Below are 14,867 nucleotides of genomic sequence, written 5' to 3' on the forward strand. Positions count from 1 at the left end.
CTCGTTTTCTTCGCGGATGCACTGTCCGTTTACATTAAACTGCCTGGAAACGCCGGGAAACGGGAATCCGCCAGCGTCCACGTATTCAATCCAGATCGTGTCAGCTCCGGTGCTGTGTAAACATTCAGAATACGCGGATACGCTGTGCTGAGCTCTAGCTGGCGTCTCATTGGACAACGTCACTGTGACATCCACCTTCCTGATTCGCTGGCGTTGGTCATGTGACGCGACTGCTGAAAAACGGCGCGGACTTCCGCCTTGTATCACCTTTCATTAAAGAGTATAAAAGTATGAAAATACTGCAAATGCTGATGCAAATACTGCCCATTGTGTAGTTATGATTGTCTTTAGGCTTGCCATCCTTCCACTCGCAAGTGGTAAGTGATATGCGCTGGGATCACACACACAGCGGCTCAGTCCCGAATCACAGCTCGTGCGCTTCAGTCGCGTGCTCTGTGAGCTGCGCAAGGCCGGAGTGCGCACCCTTCAGAGGGCACTCGCTGTTCAGGGCGGAGTGATTTGGAGCGCAGGATGCCTGCGGAGCTGAGCGTATCCGTGTATTGGTGTTGCTGTGTGCACGCAAATCGTGTATTGGTGTTGCTGTGTGCACGCTAATCGTTTTAAAAACGTTAATCTGATGATCCGCTGATACGGTCTAATGTAAACATGGGCAAAAATGGTTTCTTTAACTCTTCGCTCATACCAACGATCCTCTCTGGCTAAAATGCGTACATTACAATCCTGAAATGAGTGTCCTTTGTTGTTAAGATGAATGTAGACAGCCGAGTCCTGGCCTGAGGAGCTGGTTCTCCTGTGTTGGGCCAAGTGCCTGTATAGCGGTTGTTTGGTCTCACCTATTGAGGTATTTCACCCACGTGACCAAGTCACGTGACGCAGCCATTTTGGACGGCACGCTTAAGGCCTGTCCACACGGCAACGGATTCAGGTGACTCCGATACAATTGCTTATCGTTTAGGCCTGGCGTCCACACGGCACCGGCGTTTTGGGTGCCCAAAACGCAATCTTTTTGAGAACGGGTTCCAGAGTGGAAAGATCTGGCAACGTTGCCCTTGCGAAGTCGTCTGGATGAGTAGAACGGATTTGTTTACGATGACGTCACAACCACATGACTGAGAGTGCTTTACGCCGGGTAGAAGTGTAACGAACTCGATGCGAGTTGTCAACAAATCCTATAACTTGGTTCATGAAACGCGCTTACAAAATATTTTCACTGTGAATATTTATTGTGTAATGGTGCAAAGGGAGAGGGAGAAAATAGCCCTTAGGGCAGAGTCAATCCCGCCAGCAAAAATAGGGAAAAAAAGGAGCGATCTCACCTCTTCAGATGTTGGTTTAAGTCCTACAATACATTCCTCAAAAAGGGCGTAGAAGAACAAATTAATCCATCAATGTGTAGCATTCAATTTATTCCGGACCATTAAAGACGCCGCCTTCCGCGTAGAATCATACGTCATCCCTGCCGCTATATTGGATAGGTCAAAGCGGAGAATAAAGATGCCTCATTCATGTGCTGCGTTTAACTGTACCAACAGGTTTACCGTCCAAACGAGATCACATGGGATTACCTTTCACAGGTGAGACTGGAAAAATACTTTTCATTGTATTTGGTCATTATAATGTAATTTTATGAACAGATTTTCCTGACTTTGTGGCTAATGTGAAGTCTCACGCATAATAGTTTATGCGCATGCGTCCTTACTACTTCTATTGTTCTGGTGTCTCCAAAGGGACCGTCTTACAGCGCCCCTAGAGGTGTGGCATGTGTATTGCATCGTTTTCAGCAAGCGTTGCGTTGCCATATGGACCTGATATTTTACTGATCGTTGCCCATTTGGACGCGATATATTTTTAAATAACATCTCGTTGCCGTTGTCATGTGGATGTAGCCTAAGTCCTTCAGTGCAAGGCGGTATGAGATGGTGGAGACCTTTGCATATTTTAACAAGAAAGTAAGCTGTGATTCGTGTTAAATTGGATCTGTCTTTTATCACAAACACTGTACCCAGCCTTGGTATGGAGCCCTGTTTATTTATTTCTGTGTCCCGTTTCTTTCTAGCCTCTGTTATTGCGTTTTATGTCTGATGTCTGCTACATGCAACCCTAGACAAATTAACACTGCCTTGTTTCACTGCTCAGATGGGTTAACAAACACTGACCCATTTACTTTTTGCTATATATTTTATCAAAATTGCGTTAACTGATAAACTAACCTGAAATGAAATGATCACTGCAAAGTCTGGAGTACTCTGTTGGCTCCCAATCCTGTCTCTTCACAGCTGCAATCCATTTGGCCCTCTTGTCTGGGTCAGTAGGAAACCGGTAGTGATGTGTCGGTCGCGAACGATCCGGTTCAAAGAGCCGGCTCTTTGAAGTGAAAGACGGGAGCCGGCTCTTCGGTGGGAGCCGAGTTGGGGAGCCGAATTAGTTTTTTGTCCTTAGGTGCCTCAGAGAGAGAGAGACTTTCACAAAAAAAGTTGCTGTCCGATTGCGTCTTTGTGTTGTCTATTACCATTCAAAGGAAAAAAAGTAGCATGGTGTACGCCTACTTTTTTTGGTTGGGGGGGTTGATGTCATTCACAGCTGCGAAAATACGAAAATTGTTGTAATGCTTAAAGCTGTGGAGCGCAGGGGAGAGGAGTCTGTGAGGCACCTGAGGAGGGGAAAATCAGCTGTGTATTTTATATTGGTAATATAACACAGTTTTGCATTATGTTTGTGAGAAAATAATTTATTAATTGGTAAGTAAGTTTTATTTCTATAGCTAGAACACTGTTACACTGCTATACTTTACAAAGCTTTACAATGGCTACAAAAACTAAAAAATAAAATGGAAAACATCCTATTGATAAAATATAAATAATGTAATTAATTAACTACTGTAGTTACGAGTAATTGCAGCAATTAAATCAAAAATAAAATCTCAGGAGCCGTTTGGGAGCCGAAAGAGCTGGCTCCTTATAGTAAGAAGAGCCAAAAGAGCCGGCTCCCGAAAAAGAGCCGAAATTCCCATCACTAGAAACCGGTAAAAGGAGCGTCCTGCACGCTGTCCCTGTCTGTTGTGGCAGCCCACAGCACAACAAGCAAACACCATGGTTATTTATAGAGTGCTTACTGACAAATTAATCTATTCTAGGTGTCTGTAACACGTTTTTTTTTTTTTTCAAGCTGGTTCTCCCTCTCTGTCTGCAGCGTTAGTATGTAGCTTGACGTTCAAAATGGCGGACACTGGGGCATCACGTGACCCTGTGACGTCAGGTGAAATACCTCAATATACGAATCCGTGCAATTCTCACTGCACTGAATTGCGTACACTACGTTGTCCTGTTTGTGTCTGGCTATTCTGTCCTTAGGGTGGACCAGTTTCTGCTTCAGGGTGTTACTGGGTCTGAAATGTACCGGAATGTTGTGTTTGTAGAAGATCCTCCTGAGTTTCTCAGATAGACCAGAAATGTAGGGAATGACAATGTTCTTGCGTTTGTTCCTGTTATCATCCTTGTCAGTTATGTTCCTTTTTATGCTCTTTAGGAAAGCCCAGTTGGGATAACTGCAATTCTGAAGTGCTTTCTTGATATGATTCTGCTCGTCCTCTTTTCCCTCTAATGTTGTAGGAATGTTCTGAGCCCTGTGTTGCAAGGTCCTAATGACCCCCAATTTATGTTCCAGTGGGTGGTGAGAGTCGAAAAGTAGGTACTGGTCTGTGTGTGTGGGTTTCCGGTAGACCTCGATACTAAGGCTTCTGTCTTGTCTAATGTGTACATCACAATCCAAGAAGGCTAGATTATTCCCACTGACATCCTCCCGAGTGAAGTTGATGATGTTATCCACTGCATTGATACTCCCTATTAGTCAGACAGAACTGAGGAAGCCTTTTGGATGAGAGGTGAAACGTTTTCAAGAATCTTCAAGCAAGTCCAGTTGCCCATTTCTACCACCCACAGTATCCCATAGGACGTAATAAATACACAAGTCAAAATGGATAGGGAAAAAAGGGAAGAAGAAGAAAAACAAAACACACACACATACAACCCCGATTCCAAAAAAGTTGGGACAAAGTACAAATTGTAAATAAAAACGGGATGCAATAATTTGCAAATCTCAAAAACTGCTATTGTATTCACAATAGAACATAGACAACATATCAAATGTCGAAAGTGAGACATTTTGAAATTTCATGCCAAATATTGGCTCATTTGAAATTTCATGACAGCAACACATCTCAAAAAAGTTGGGACAGGGGCAATAAGAGGCTGGAAAAGTTAAAGGTACAAAAAAGGAACAGCTGGAGGACCAAATTGCAACTCATTACGTCAGTTGGCAATAGGTCATTAACATGACTGGGTATAAAAGAGCATCTTGGAGTGGCAGCGGTTCTCAGAAGTAAAGATGGGAAGAGGATCACCAATCCCCCTAATTCTGCGCCGACAAATAGCGGCGCAATAGCAGAAAGGAGTTTGATGGTGTAAAATTGCAAAGAGTTTGAACATATCATCTACAGTGCATAATATCATCAAAAGATTCAGAGAATCTGGAAGAATCTCTGTGCGTAAGGGTCAAGGCCGGAAAACCATACTGGGTGCCCGTGATCTTCGGGCCCTTAGACGGCACTGCATCACATACAGGCATGCTTCTGTATTGGAAATCACAAAATGGGCTCAGGAATATTTCCAGAGAACATTATCTGTGAACACAATTCACCGTGCCATCCGCCGTTGCCAGCTAAAACTCTATAGTTCAAAGAAGAAGCCGTATCTAAACATGATCCAGAAGCGCAGACGTCTTCTCTGGGCCAAGGCTCATTTAAAATGGACTGTGGCAAAGTGGAAAACTGTTCTGTGGTCAGACGAATCAAAATTTGAAGTTCTTTATGGAAATCAAGGATGCCGTGTCATTCGGACTAAAGAGGAGAAGGACGACCCGAGTTGTTATCAGCGCTCAGTTCAGAAGCCTGCATCTCTGATGGTATGGGGTTGCATTAGTGCGTATGGCATGGGCAGCTTACACATCTGGAAAGACACCATCAATGCTGAAAGGTATATCCAGGTTCTAGAGCAACATATGCTCCCATCCAGACGACGTCTCTTTCAGGGAAGACCTTGCATTTTCCAACATGACAATGCCAAACCACATACTGCATCAATTACAGCATCATGGCTGCGTAGAAGAAGGGTCCGGGTACTGAACTGGCCAGCCTGCATTCCAGATCTTTCACCCATAGAAAACATTTGGCGCATCATAAAACGGAAGATACGACAAAAAAGACCTAAGACAGTTGAGCAACTAGAATCCTACATTAGACAAGAATGGGTTAACATTCCTATCCCTAAACTTGAGCAACTTGTCTCCTCAGTCCCCAGACGTTTACAGACTGTTGTAAAGAGAAAAGGGGATGGCTCACAGTGGTAAACATGGCCTTGTCCCAACTTTTTTGAGATGTGTTGTCATGAAATTTAAAATCACCTAATTTTTCTCTTTAAATGATACATTTTCTCAGTTTAAACATTTGATATGCCATCTATGTCCTATTCCGAATAAAATATGGAATTTTCAAACTTCCACATCATTGCATTCCGTTTTTATTTACAATTTGTACTTTGTCCCAACTTTTTTGGAATCGGGGTTGTATATAAAATATGTACATACATATACATGCATACATGTAATAAGGGTAGGGGGGAAAAAAGGGACAGTTATCCCATACAAAATTATCTTGCTAATCATTCCTTGTTGTACTGTGTTTTGTCATGAGTTTTACATTGGGGTAAAGAAAAAAAATAAGAAGGAATTCATTTGAATACATCTTTTGACAACTTGTTTATTGATCTTCATTTGAGGATCTACCTGGTACCACAAACAAAACCAAAATACATTGTGGAACTGGGAGGAATGGTAAAATTTGAATATTAAATGCATAAAGTATACATCATATAAAGTCTGTTCTTCTGGGAGCTATATAAACGGTCCACTTAAACCATATACTGGTAAAATCATCTTGGCGAAGTTTAAGATGGGATGTAAATCTCTCCGTTTTGTACATTTCAAAAATTATGTCAACCCAGTTGTCGACAACAGGAGCCTGTTGCTTTAGCCATTTGCGGGTTATGGCCTTTTTACATGCAGCTAGTGGTATGGACATGAGCTTCTTATTTTTAGCATTTATTTCTTGTGAGAAGTTACCTAGATATAAAGTCTTGTCTCGTCGTCTTCCGCTTATCCGGGGCCGGTTCGCGGAGGCAGCAGTCTGAGCATGGAAGCCCAAACTTCCCTTTCCCCAGACACCTCAGCCAGCTCCTCGGGAAGAACACCGAGGCGTTCCCAGGCCAGCCGAGAGACATAGTCCCTCCAGCGTATCCTGGGTCTTCCCCGGGGCCTCCTCCTGGGGGGGACATGCCTGGAACACCTCCCCAGGGAGGTGTCCAGGAAGCATCCGAAAGGGATGCCCGAGCCGCCTCAGCTGATTCCTCTCGATGTAGAGGAGCAGCGGCTCTACTCCGAGCTCCTCCCGAGGGACTGTGCTTCTCACCCTATCTCTCGGGGAGCGCCCAGCCACCCTGCGAAGGAAACTCATTTCGGCCGCTTGTATCCACGATCTTGTTCTTTCGGTCATTACTCAAAGCTCATGACCATAGGTGAGAGTCGGAACGTAGATCAACCGGTAAATCGAGAGCTTCGCCTTTTGGCTCAGCTCCTTCACCACGACGGACTGGTAAAGCGACCACATCACTGCGGAGGCCGCACCAATCCACCTGTCGATCTCTCTCTCACGCTCTATCCTTCCCTCACTCGTGAATAAGATCCCAAAATACTTAAACTCCTCCACTTGATGCAGGACTTCTCCACCAACCTGGAGAGGGCAAGCCACCCTTTTCTGGTCAAGAACCATGGCCTCTGACTTGGAGGTGCTGATTCTCATCCCAGCCGCTTCACACTCGACTGCAAACCGCCCCAGTGCATGATGAAGGTCCTGGTTTGAAGAAGCCAAAAGTACAAGAAGCAGGAGGCGTACTCCTGCTCCGTTCGTACAGGGACTGGACAGCCCTTAGCAAAGAGCCCCGAACCCCATACTCCCGAAGCACCCCCACAGAACAGCACGAGGGACATGGTCGAATGCCTTCTCCACATCCACAAAGCACATGTGGACTGGTTGGTCAAACTCCCATGAACCCTCGAACACCCTATGAAGGGTATAGAGCTGGTCCAGTGTTCCGCGACCAGGACGAAAACCGCATTGTTCCTCCTGGATCCGAGGTTTGACTATTGGCCAAATTCTCCTCTCGAGTACCCTAGAGTAAACCTTCCCTGGGAGGCTGAGAAGTGTGATTCCCCTATAATTGGAGTACACTCTCCGGTCCCCTTTCTTAAAAAGAGGGACCACCACCCCAGTCTGCCACTCCAGAGGCACTGTCCCCGACCGCCATGTGATGTTGCAGAGGCGTGTTAGCCAAGACAGCCCCACAACATCCAGAGACTTGAGATACTCGGGGTGGATCTCATCCACCCCTGGTGCCTTGCCACCGAGGAGCTTGCTAACCGCCTCAGTGACTTCGGCTTGGGTAATGGATGAGTCCACCTCTGAGTCATCAGCCTCCGCTTCTTCAATGATAGATGTGACAGTGGGATTGAGGAGATCCTCAAAGTATTCCTTCCACCGCCCGACAATGTCCCCAGTCGAGGTCAACAGCTCCCCACCCGCACTGTAAAGTGTTGGCAGAGTACTGCTTCCCCCTCCTGAGGCGCTGGACGGTTTGCCAGAATTTCTTCGAGGCTGACCGATAGTCTTCCTCCATGGCCTCACCGAACTCCTCCCGGTTCTGAGTTTTTGCCTCTGCAACTGCCTGAGCTGTGGCACGCCTGGCCTGCCGATACCCATCAACTGCCTCAGGAGTCCCGGAGGCCAACATGGCCCGATAGGACTCCTTCAGCTTGACGGCATCCCTTACTTCTGGTGTCCACCACTAGGTTCGGGGATTGCCGCCACGACAGGCACCGGAGACCTTGCGGCCACAGCTCCGAACAGCCGCGTCGACAATGGAGGCAGAGAACATGGTCCACTCAGACTCGATGTCCCCCGCCTCCCTCGGAAGCTGGGAGAAGCTCTCCCGGAGGTGGGAGTTAAAGACCTCCCCGACAGAGTGCTCGGTTAGACGTTCCCAGCAGACCCTCACCATACTTTTGGGCCTGCCAGGTCTGTCCGGCTTCCTCCTCTGCCAGCGGATCCAACTCACCACCAGGTGGTGATCAGTTGACAGCTCAGCCCCTCTCTTCACCCGAGTGTCCAAGACATAGGGCCGGAGATCTGATGAAACGACAACCAAGTCGATCATCGACCTCCGACCTAAGGTGTCCTGGTGCCACGTGCACTTATGGACACCCCTATGCTCGAACATGGTGTTCGTTATGGACAAACCTTGACTAGCACAGAAGTCCAATAACGAAACACCACTCGGGTTCAGATCGGGGAGGCCGTTCCTCCCAACCACGCCCCTCCAGGTGTCACTGTCGTCGCCCACGTGAGCGTTGAAGTCCCCCAGTCGAACAATGGAGTCCCCAGTCTGAGCACCTCTCAGTACCTCTCCCAGGGACTCCAAGAAGGCCGGATACTCTATATTCCTATTCGGCCTGTAGGCACAAACAACAGCAAGAGCCCTCTCCCCAATCCTAAGGCGCAGAGAGGCGACTCTCTCATTCACTGGGGTAAACTCCAACATATGGTGGCTGAGCTGGGGAGCTATAAGCAAGCCCATACCAGCCCGCCGCCGTTCACCATGGGCGACTCCAGAGAAGTGGAGAGTCCAGCCCCTCTCGAGGAGCTGGGTTCCGGAGCCCAAGCTGTGCGTGGAGGTGAGCCCGACTATCTCTAGCCGGTACCTCTCAACCTCCCGCACAAGCTCAGGCTCTTTCCCCCCCAGCGAAGTGACATTCCATGTCCCAACAGCTAGCTGCTGTGTTCGGGGATCAGGTCGTCGAGGCCCCTGCCTTCGACTGCCGCCCAATCCACACTGCATCAGCCCCTTATGGCTACCTCTGTGGGTGGTGAACCCACAGGAGGTCGGGCCCATGTCACTGCTTCGGGCTGAGCCCAGCCAGGCCCCGTGGGCAAAGGCCCGGCCACCAAGCGCTCACATACGAGCCCCAACCCCGGGCCTGGCTCCAGGGTGGGGCCTCGGCTGCGCCATACCGGGCAACGTCACGGTCCTTGATAGATTGTTATTCATAAGGGGTTTAGATATAAATATTAGATATAAAGTATCAAGTCTAAAAGGAATAGTTGTTCAAAAAACCTCCTGTAGTGTCTGATGGACATTTTTCCAATAAGAAGTTAACACTGGGCAGGATCAAAATATATGGTAATGATTAGCACCATTGACTTGACATTGGAAATCTTGAATTTCTTGTAAGATTCTCTCCATGTTTACCTTCACTTTCTTGTTAGCTTTCTGCTTTGCACCGTCTTTCCCGCAAGCATAGCCTTCTGCGCCTTGCAAATCTTCAGCCGTCTCGTTTAATTCTGCCATGTATGTGTGTTTTATGTATTTATTGATTTATTTATTTGCTTTTCTCTCTCATTTCCATTGTTATCCTGTTATCTGACTGTTTTATACTTGGTAGGTTTTATTCCTGAGTTTCCAGGATATTTTAAAGTTATGTTGGAGGAGCCCACGTTCTAGGCTGCCATCTCTAACGGAAGCCCGTCTGCTCTTCTGAGGATTTTTAATTGTCATGACTGACGGGAGAGTGATGGTAACGAGACAAACCAACCGTGCAACCTGTTCGAAAATGGAAAAAGGCGCTGTCAGATATAAATTACAGCACGGTGAAATGCTTTTCTTTGCATATTGCAGCCTGTTAGGAAGTTGGGGTCAGAGTGCAGGGTCAGCCATTACACAGTGCCCTTTGAGCAGAGAGGGTTAAGGGCCTTGCTCAAGGGCCAAACATTGGTGGTGCTGGGGCTTGAACCCTCCACCTCCTTTACTGTTGAGCCACCACTGCCCTGTGTGCTTGGACCCTGAACAACTGCTGCATGCAGCTGTTAGTTATTGTTGTTTTCTTTCCTGCTTCCCCCCTGTTTCTTGAAGATCCTGACGACGCCGACTAAAGCGTATAACCTGAGGAGCCGCTTGGTGCCACTGTCCAGCCCGGAGCATCTAAACGGCCACGATTCAGAGCTGGAGGACATCGAGAGTGAACAACCCCCTCCTGCTATGAGTGAGCTGGCCTGTGAGGCTCTCACTGAGGAACTGAAACAAATGCAGGTAACTCCGAGTGGAGCATACCGTTATTGGGCACACGGGTGCGCTGATATGCAGTGTTAAACCGTGTCTGATTGCTGGTTGAGTCATCTTCTCTCTTTAGGAGCAGATGACTCGTCTGAAGAACCAGCTGGATGAGGAGGAAGCCAAAAACAGGAAGCTGCTTCAGCAAATCAGCAAGCTGGAAGAGCAGGCTACTACGGCGACAGAGCAGTCCACTCGCAGAGCGGAGGTGGGATTGGAAGGCTTTAGTGTTCTTTAATCTGTAATTATTAAGTACATTTTTAGTTAGTTAAAAACGTTTTAATTACAAATATAAATTTTTAATGCAAATTTAGTTTGATATTTTATCATAATTGATTAAATTATATTATAATTTAACGAAACAGCAGTTATCACGTTTATCAAGAAGAATTTTGCTGCTATGTGGTTTTATTTTATTTACTCAAACACATGGGTACCTAATGATTTTTAAATTTTTTATTCCATTTTAATTATTCAAGCGATTGATTTAGTTGAAATTGATAGAATTTACAGGTGTGTGTGTGTGTGTGTGTAGGACTTCAGTGCAGAGAGAATTTCTCTGATGGAGGAACAGAAGAAGCTGCAGGAGAGTGTGAGCACACTCGAACAGCAGCTCACTGAGGAGAGAGCGGCAGCAGAGGGTACACACACACACACACACCAAACAGAACCCTAAGTTCTGAATCCTGAGCCATCCTCAGACATGAACCCTAAATGTTCAGATGTGAACATGTGAAATATCACTCTTCTGACTGCTTTTCCTGGTTCTTACTGTGTGAGGCCCTGACCTTTGACCTTTGGCTTTCAGTGCTGCGTAGCGAGGTGTGTGACCTGCGGGTGGTGCTGCAGTCATCAGATAAACAGCTGGAAGAGGTGCGGAGGGAGCAGGAGAGGGAGCACGCACAGCTGTCTAACAGCTTAATCAGCACACAGCTGCAGCTGGACAAAGTCAGGTAAGAGCTGATGTAGAAGTGTGTGTATATATCAGGCCTATTCAATTGGCGGCCCGCGGCCCGGATGCGGCCAACGTGATGCTTCACCTTTAAAAGTAAAATACCATTCACCAGTCTCCAAAACTTAATATATGTATTTTAATTTACCGAATATCAATAAATAGATGATGTTATAATAGTTATTTTGCACTTTTATTATTTCCCAGCTACTGTTAACTCAGTAAAATGCAGATAGTTAGCAAATATGCATTCTCAATCAACGTGTCGCGAGAGCGTGAAGAGTGGTGTGCAGCAACACTGAGCGTCCCTAGCAACGTGTGCTGCATATTAAGCTCGCCATTGTTGTAAAAAAAAAGAAAGAAAGAAACATGTCTCTCTCTACGCTTAAGAGAAAAATTGATGATGAGAATCGTCGGTTCAATCCAGCATGGACCGAGAAATATATTTGTTCATTTTGCCGACTGCCAACGCCAAACCAATGTGTTTGATTTGCAACGAATGTATTGCTGTACTAAAAGATTACAATATTCGGAGACACCACATCGAAAAACACCCAACGTTCTGCCTGACCTTCCCGGAGGGATCTGCAGAGAGGGCTGGAAAAGTACAGAGCCTGGTCGCTTCTTACACTCGGAGCACCACCACCATGGTGAGAGCGTGCACATCTCAAGAACGAGCTACAGCTGCATCTCTCCATGTAGCGTGGATCTTGGCCAAAAATAAAATGCCCTTCACTGACTCTGAAACGGTGAAAGATTGTATGTTGGCCATGGTGGAGGAGGTGATAAGTGACGAAAAAATTAAAACAAATGTGGTGTCATCTATTAAAAACGTCCCCCTGTCAGACACTTCAAACAGTCGTAGGGTTGAAATGCTTGCTACCCAAGTATTTGACATGCTGCTAAATGATCTGAAGAAAGCTGATGTGATGTCTGTAGCTGTAGACGAGTCAACAGATAGAACTGATATAGCCCAATTGTGCATATATGTGCGTTTTTATGATGGCAAGATCTTCCGAGAGGAGCTGCTCGGCATACTACCGTTGGAAGAACACAACAGGCGAGGTGATTTTTGAGAAAATTTCATCTTTTTTCCGCGACAACAATCTGGACATGAAGCTTGTGTGCATGCTTGTGACTGATGGGGCTCCATCCATGGCTGGTAAAAAAAAAAGTGGGTTGGCAGCGCGTTGGTCAGCTATCTCACCTGACTTGAGATATATACACTGCATTGTGCACCAGACGGTGTTGTGTTCAAAGATAAGCGGGGACCTTAAAGAAGCAATGGATGACGTGATGGCAATAATCAACTTTATTTGATCCACGTCAAGCCTCCAACATCGCTTGTTTCGTCAGCTGTTGGCAGAAATGAATGCAGAGCATTACGACCTCCTTTTGCACAACGATGTCCGGTGGCTGTCCAAAGGCCGAGCACTGGAGCGCTTCTGTTATCTCCGAGAGGAGATAACAGTTTTTCTGCGCAACAGCAAGCACAGAAAAGCACATATCCACCTGAATCGCATGAGTGATGATACTTTTATGTCTGATGTCTGCTTTCTAAGCGACATATGTTCAAGCATCTGAATGACCTGAATTTGGCATTACAAGGCAGAGATAAAACGGTCATTGATCTTGTGGAACAGATGAGGGCATTCCCCGTCAAGCTGGATCTTTTCGCGACGGACCTAACTGGCAGAATGCTACATTTCCCGGCGCTCCGCAAATACATCTCATCCCCGGCACAAATCACAGATGTGATGACGGATTTCATTGCGAAGCTTAAAGAAAATTTTGCTGGTCGGCTGGATGGACTTGGGCCCAATCCCAATTCTAATTTCTACCCCTTCCCCTCCCCCTTCCCCTTGGCCCTTCCCCTTGAAACTGAGCTACAAGGGATAGGGCTTGAAATTCAACCCCTACGTATTGGGATAGCCCTTCAACGATCGCATACGTCATCGCGTACCTCTGTCAGCGTTTACGTTAGCAAAACGCGACCAAATGCGTCATTGGCTGCGACCAGCCGCTACAGTCAGAGCCAGAACCAGAAATCTCTGCTGGCAGGGTGTGATTTGTTAACTAACACCACTGAATGGGATATCTTTGGCGCTTCGTGCACCACATCCGACAGAATGAGGTGTCAGAACACTCATGTAAACAATAAAAGCGAGAATAACAGAACAAAACGTACGCAGTCAAGCAACCGAAAACAATACTCACTCCCAAAGCTTTTTAGCAGCAGCTTGGATTTCAGAAATCGCTGCTCATTCTCAGCTCGAAAGCGAATCAAGCGGCGTGTTTCCTCTGGATAACAACTTAAAACACGTAAATAATGGAGAAAATACATTTATGACAATCTTTCGCCGCGGGAACCGCCATCTTTCTGAAATCCGCATGAAATCTCGCTGAAATCCGCATGGCATTGTGGGAAATCACTCAAACCCCTTCGTTCGGAGTCAGCTCCAGGAAAATCTCCGTTTGGAGGGGTACAGAAGCCCTACCCCTTCCCCTACCCCTCCGCGTTAACTGGGATTGGGATACCCCTACCCCTTCACGTGAACGCGCAAAATGGAGGGGAAGGGCCAAGGGGTTGGTCCAAGGGGTGAAATGGGATTCGGCCTTGCTCTGCCCACGGAGGTTATGGCCTTTGCCAGAGACCCATTCACTGCTGCAAAAGAAGGCGACTTATCTGCCAGAGCAAAGCAAGCGGTCCCTTCCATCGATGAGGGTAAATTCATTCTTGAACTTGACATGCAGTCATCTGCTACCATGGCTGTGGTGCTTCGCAACGATGGGCCAGTCAAGTTCTGGAGTGACGTGAACACACACCAGTTCCCCAACATTAAGAAAGTGGCAATCTTTGTGCTCAGTATGTTTGGATCTACATACACTTGCGAATCGAGCTTTTCACACGTGAACGCAATTAAGAACAGTTCTCGGTGCTCCCTAACTGACCGCAAACTTCACCAGTGCCTTCGGATTGCATTGACATCTTATGAACCAAACATCCCAGATCTTGTGCAAAACAAGAAATGTCACTTCTCTCACTAAAGTCAACGGCAGCTGTGGGCTAAAGCTGTGTTCTGTTTAGTATCAGTAGCCTGACAAGCATATCAATGAGAAATGTTGAGATAAATGTTCTATTTTTTTTGTTTGTTTGTTTTAAATAAAGATGGGAAAGAGAGTTGTGTGCATTTTGAATATTCAGTGTTAAGTTGAAGGCTAAAAATGAAATATATAATATAATATAATAGACCTTGTAGGCTACTTGAAAACTGAAAAATTACCACTTGTTAGTGACCGCGGAAAATTTGTGGCCCACCTCAAGTTCTTGGATTCAAAATGTGGCCCAAATGGAAAACTAATTGAATAGCCGTGGTATATATAATACACACACACACCAGCGAAGGGTGCTGTCTTATGAGGTGCTTTTGATGGAATTCGTGTGTCTCTCAGGTTGGAATGGGAGGAGCTTCAGGAGCAGCAGCGTGTGTTACAGGATGCGTTTGACACACTGCAGGCGGAGTTTAAATTTGAAGCGGATCAGTATCACCAACAACTGGAGGAGAAAACCAGAGAGCACACTGAGCAGGACACGCGCATCACTGTGAGTCTGTCTGTCCCTC

The 14,867-nt window shown here is 46.5% G+C and overlaps 1 protein-coding gene across 1 annotated transcript in view; it reads left to right on the plus strand.

Annotated features, from left to right (window-relative positions):
• Positions 1 to 14,867, plus strand: part of kif15 (kinesin family member 15) — a 54,460-nt gene that overhangs the window by 25,614 nt on the left and 13,979 nt on the right. The window contains exons 17-21 of the mRNA XM_060925132.1: positions 10,095 to 10,271; positions 10,372 to 10,500; positions 10,828 to 10,933; positions 11,101 to 11,245; positions 14,698 to 14,848. Coding sequence (XP_060781115.1) covers positions 10,095 to 10,271; positions 10,372 to 10,500; positions 10,828 to 10,933; positions 11,101 to 11,245; positions 14,698 to 14,848 — 708 coding nt within the window. The remainder of the gene's footprint in view (positions 1 to 10,094; positions 10,272 to 10,371; positions 10,501 to 10,827; positions 10,934 to 11,100; positions 11,246 to 14,697; positions 14,849 to 14,867) is intronic.

Source organism: Neoarius graeffei, chromosome 7 (assembly GCF_027579695.1).
Source record: "Neoarius graeffei isolate fNeoGra1 chromosome 7, fNeoGra1.pri, whole genome shotgun sequence".
In the NCBI taxonomy this organism is placed as follows: Eukaryota; Metazoa; Chordata; class Actinopteri; order Siluriformes; family Ariidae; genus Neoarius; species Neoarius graeffei.